The sequence below is a fragment of the Mesoplodon bidens genome, assembly GCF_964165515.1.
Source record: "Mesoplodon bidens genome assembly, chromosome: 2".
NCBI lineage: Eukaryota > Metazoa > Chordata > Mammalia > Artiodactyla > Ziphiidae > Mesoplodon > Mesoplodon bidens.
Genome location: NC_138177.1, coordinates 135,610,131 through 135,616,130, shown reverse-complemented (window position 1 = coordinate 135,616,130; position 6,000 = coordinate 135,610,131). Strand labels below are relative to the sequence as shown.

Genomic DNA, 6,000 nt, shown 5'->3' with positions numbered 1-6,000 from the left:
TTCTTACAATGTGGAAATCCTAGAATAGTGACTAGAGGAAAGGCTGACTTACTCATCCAAAAAAGATATATTTAGGTCTATTATTTCACAGGTATTTTGGGAGTTGACAATATCTAGCATGTTTTTTACTATATGGAATTGCAGGGTTTGCAAAAAAACAGTTTGATCAGCAATACAGAAAAAAAATCATTGAATATTCATCATCAGCTTTTTAAGAATAGAAGGGGATTTTAAGAAATTGGGTTTTGGCCACCTCTGAAGAGAAAACCTGGTTTCCTTGTATCACTTTGAGCTGCTTATGAGTGAGCATCATAGCCAGAAACCAAGTCCAAGTTCAAAGTGTCGACAATAGCTGCATCGGCCTCAACTCTGACAGCGCCTCCACCACTGCACTCGGGCTGAGGAGAAACATGTGTCCGGGTAAAAAGGGAGACAAAAGGAACATCTGTTCTCACAATATGGGCTTGTTATCATAGCTCCTTTAAGTACTGAAGCGCTGGTTCCAAGAGCATATTTTCTCCAGCATGGAATCTCCGCAAGGCTTGGTCAATTTTCCGAGGGCTCAGGGACAGGTTGTAAATAAGATTGTAGTTGTGAATGAGGCATCTGGCTCGTTCCTTCTCCAGAACTCCTGCCATTGGGTTGGGTGGGTGGGAGATTTTTAAAGAGTATTTTTTTAGAGTATTTTTAAAAGAAAAACCAAGAAAGAGGAAAATGCATTAGCTTGAATGACTTCTGAGCAAGAATTAAATGCTAATATTTTGAAATTTTAAGCTTCTTAAAAACCAAGTGACACCCTAAAAATATATTTACAATCCTGGCTATGCATAATAGATGTTGAGAGGAATCTGAGGGTGATTTTGGGGAGGAGATGGGGTCCAATATAATCCATAGGTAGACTCTAAAGCGATTTTAGCTTGTTCTTCATAGCCATAAAATTTTAGAAGACCAAGTTTTGAAAATGGTGGGGTGCTGGCTAAAAACAATTCCTAATTGCTCTAGTTTATGTTTATCTTACTGAAATATCCAAACATGTTCCTAGACATGCAGGATTTAAACAGCTCATTTTTATGCATTTCTGGAAATATATTTACTGTGACTCCCTCCAGCTTGCTGTGTGATCACAGGTAAATCACCTAACTTCTTGTGGCTTAGAGTCTAGATCTGTATAATAGAGATGGTGGTGCTTATCACAGGACATACTCTGGTACCCACGTGTTATATGTACCAATGCCAATGTGTTGTCCATGCTAAGGGTAAGTAGATTTTGATAGTTGCAGAGAGGAGTTTAAGTGTAGAACACAACAACAGCAAAGGTCAATGACTCATTCATAAGCTCTTAATTGTGAGCTTATATATGTCAGATACTGTGCTTGGGAATAGAGAGGATTTTGAGAAGTAGTCTGTTACCTTAGGAAGATCACCAACCAGTTGGGGTGATAAGAGATGCAGAAAATTAACTAGAGTGCAACAACAATAATGACTGATACTCATATATAACATTTACCATGTTTCAGGCACCCCTCCAAACAATTTACCAATATTAACTCACTTAACACAACAGCCCATTTTACAGAGAGAAAAACTGAGGTATAGGGATGAGCAGTCACTTGGCCAAGGTTGTTCTGGTCCATGCATTTAACCACCATACTGTATTATAGAATGAGGGGAAAGAAATTGTTTCAAGCAGGGCTCAGATTGTTTTCTAAATATTTTCCATGAATTGTGAAGATCTACGCTACAGGTGTCAAGCTTTTAAATATCTTTTATAGGGGTGAGATACATCCCTTGCATGTGGCTCTTCTAGTCTCCTGTACTTGTGCAGACTATAATAATGATTGTGAAATTCTTTCTCAAAGAATCCAGAAGGAGTGGTCCCCTGGTCATTTTGCAGAAAGCCACGACCAGTCTATTAGATTTGGGCTATAGTGGATACCTGTCATCTCTGTTTGAGCTCTGTTTGGATTTAAACATGCAAGGGACAGTTGAGCATGATGCTCCTCTCTGAACTGCTCTCTAATGAGTGTTTTTAACAGTGGACTACAGACAGCTGGGGTCCTAATGTGATTTATTCCATTCAGTTCTATTCAGTTCAGTCCTGTCCTGTCCCTTCCCATCCCATCCCATCCCATCCCAGCCCAGCCCATCCCATCCCATCCCATCTCATCTCATTCCATACCATCTTATCCCATCTCACCCCATCCTGTCCTATCCAATGCACTGTTTTTTAATTGTCTATTCTCTTCAGGTTTATTTACTGTCTCTTTCTCCTATTAGAATGTTGGCCCTTTCCTCTGCAGAAATATCTTTCTTTGAGTTGGCCAATTGCATCTTTTCAATTTTCTGGATTGGGTGAAGGCTCTTGACCTGGTCTAGGTTGGATCCCTCAAGACATTTCCTTATATTCTACCTCTGGAAATATAAGTCATGGACTTTGGAGTAAGTTACTTTAATTTTTGAGCCTCAGTTTCCTTGACTCTAAAATAGGGATAATTAAATTGTTTGAAAATTAATAAAATAGTAAGTGCTTAGCACAGTGCCCAGAACTATTAAGCACTCATTAATGTAGGTATTTTTATGGATAGTTATAATAGTTATATCAATATTACTTAAAATACATAAGAAAATATTTTAATTAGAAATTATTTATATATATAATTTAGTTTATATTTTAATTAAAAATTAGAATTAATGTTAAAAAATGCATATAAGAATTACCACTGGTGTGTGTGTGGGGACTTTTCTTCTATCTTCTAAGTTTTACCATTGGTAGAGGATTCGCGCCTCAGACAAAAGTCCATTGACTGAAATTTATCTCTGTCTAATTTGTTGTCATTAGGGGATGCCCAAGACAGCTGCATAAAATAACCTTACAATCCATCTTAGTGTTGGGAAGCTTGTCCTTGTCCCACCAGAACCAGAATGAAATAAGAACCTCTTTATTATCCACTTCATGTTCAGTTTACAAAGAATTTTTAAATTTCATTGGATCCTTTCTCAAATCTGGGAGGTATGTTTTATTATTATCAGTCCTATTTTATAGACGAGGAAACAGGCTTGGCGAATATAAGTGACTCAGCAATTGGTGAAGTCTGGACTTGAATCTGGTTAAAAACACACAAAGAAACAAACCAACAAAGTAACAAACAAAATCTCATGATCTTTCAGGGGGATTGGTATAGCGGGAAGTCCAATAGAACTGGGTTAGAATTATGCCTCAACTTCCCACCTGCTGATATTTTATCACTTTGAGTTTGGCTTTCTCCTCTGTAAATAAGGACATTAATCCCTTCAGCATGTGGTTGATGTGAGGAGTTAGTGATGCAGCGTATGTTAAGTCCAGACCCATGTCCTTGAGGGCTCTCATTGCACTATGCCTCTTTGAACTCTAAAATATTTTCTGTCTAGCCTTCAGTTCACTGGGAAAATTCCTAATCTACCAGTCACTCAAATATTTATCCCAACCCCCCATCTTTCTTTAGAAAGCATGACCAGTTATTCATAGTCATTCCTTATTCTTTCTCCTCAAGGATATTTTCTTGACAACCCCCATTAAAGAATAAGCTCAGAGTAGGTTCCCAGAAATGCTAATTTGATGATGGATGTTCTGCCTTCACCCTGGATGAGGAACACCCTGGCCTACATATTTCCTTGCACATACTAAAGAGCACTGATTCATCATTGGGCAGAGTAGGGATGATCTGCTCAGCGTCTAGAGGAGGGCCATGGTGGTCTGCTAAATACTGTGGCTAATAAACCAACAAGATGACCTCAGTTAATCCTCTTTCCTCATTAAAGATAGTTATAGATGTTTCCAGATTTGGCTGACACATTCCTTGGCTATTGAGGAACTAATGAATTTCATAGAAACAGAGAAAACAGGCATAAATAGTGAAAAGGCCATGAGAAAGTCATTTCAAATCTGCCAGAATCTGCCCCAAAGTCAAGAAAACTCCGTTTTTCCCCAGAGCAGTTCAGAAGTATGAGAAAGGTCCCAGTCTTTGGGAGTCTCTTAGCAACTAAGTTTATGATCCATCATCCACCATCAAAACTCAGCATTTGTTTCTTTGGAAACGTCTTTTCTCTCTACCTGATTTTTTGTTTTGTTTTGTTTTTGTTTGTAACCCCATCAACACTCTCACAGTCTTGATATGTATACACAGACTCATGAAATAAAGGTTATTTCAGTAAACTTTTGATCTCCCTTTTCCCCAGTATCTTCCTTAAATGATCCATTTCAGCTTTCCCTGTGTTCTCTGGTTGAACCTTTGGTGGACACTGGGTAGAGAATTAAGCCTCATTCCAGCCTTCAGGATTCACAATAGGGTCTCAACTTCACTATGCAATCCAACATGACCGTCAGTCCTGTCTTTCTCACTCTCTTCCCCATCATACTCATTCTCACCTTCTAACCTTTGCAGAAGATGGTTTCACACTCAGAATGCCCTACCCAGCTATTCAAAGTCTACCTCTCCTCTGGGTTCAGCTCAAGTTCTCTCTTCCAAGAAGCCCTCTCTGAGTACTCACTGAGCTTTTTTCATCTCCTCTGTCTTTGGACTCTTTAAGTCTAGTTTGTGTCTTTAATTATAATACTTTATTCTGTCTTAAAAATTTTTCTTTTACTGGCTTTGAACTATTGGCAACCTCTGTGTCTTACCTAAAAGTTCCCTGAGGCCAGAGACCATGTCTCATCCTTTCTGGTTTCCCTCCTGGTCCAGCCTCTAGCACAGGGCTGGGCTCATAACAAATGTTTAATAAATGAGTTTCTAATTCATCTAGATGCATTTTTTATCTAAAATTTTCATTCCCCCCTCTCTTTGGTATAGTTATTAGAAGTCATTGGGTATTATATGATATTCATACTTCATGTGGTCTAGAATTAACTTGCATTGGAAATTCAAAGCAAAATGAAACAAAAACATACAGAGAATGGAAAGGCATTAGTGCTGTTATATGATTACTTCTAGAAAGTACTAATGTGTACACTAACTTTTTTTATTGAGATGTAATTGATATATCACATTGTGTAAGTTTAAGATATACAATGTGATGATTTTATACACATATATAATGAAATGTTTACTGTAATAAGGTTAGTTAACAAATCCTTTACCTCCCATAATTACCATTTTGTTGTTGTTGTTATGGTGCATACATTAAAGCTCTACTCATAATAACTTTCAAGTACACAACACAATATTGTTAATGAGAGTCACTACTCTGTATGTTAAATCCTTGGAACTTATCTTATAACTGAAAGTTTCTACCCTTTGACCAACATTTCCACATATTTCCTGGCAACCACCATTTCTATGTGTTCCATATTTTTAGACTCCACATATAATGCTAAGTCTTCATGAATAACAGTATGTAGTTAAGGACAACAATTTCAGTGCATGTGTTTTTGTATGTGCTGCCTCTTATCCATTTCACAGGTCTCTGACCTAGTTCTGAATTTCATTATCTCACTTAAGCATTGCAATAACATCCTTTATCCTTTTTATGCTTTAAATTTCTCCTTCATTCTGCACATAGCCATCAAGGACCTTTCTGAAATACAACTTCATCATACCACTCTCCTGCTTAGAAACACAATATGCTCACTAGTTTGAATTAAATCCAAGTTGCTTGGTCCGTCATCTAGATCTGATCCCATCCTATATTTTCACCTTTGTCATTTAATATTCTTCTTAATAGCCCTTGTATTCTATTCAAACCAAATTCCTTGTATTGAGCTTCATACATAATGCTTTGCTTGGCTAACTTGCATGTTTGCCAGGAAGGACCCTCTATTTCAGTCCTTTGTATACAAACTGCACTTTCCCTTAATGATCAATTTCACACTAACATAACCTTATCACCTCACTAGGAATGAATTCTCCTTTGTCTGAATGCCCACACAGCACCCTCTAATGGTATTTGTCACCTTCTATTTTGGGTTTAGTTACTTATGTACATTCATTTATTTGTTTCCTAAAAAAAAGTTTGAACAGAATTGTG

The 6,000-nt window shown here is 37.5% G+C and overlaps 1 protein-coding gene across 1 annotated transcript in view; it reads right to left on the bottom strand.

Moving 5' to 3' along the window:
- Positions 1 to 470: 470 nt before the first annotated feature.
- The window catches only part of LOC308604968 (uncharacterized protein C1orf87), a gene marked incomplete at both ends in the record, with an annotated part of 88,347 nt that continues 82,817 nt past the window's right edge, over positions 471 to 6,000 (bottom strand). The window contains 1 exon segment of the mRNA XM_081214603.1: positions 471 to 631. Coding sequence (XP_081070729.1) covers positions 471 to 631 — 161 coding nt within the window.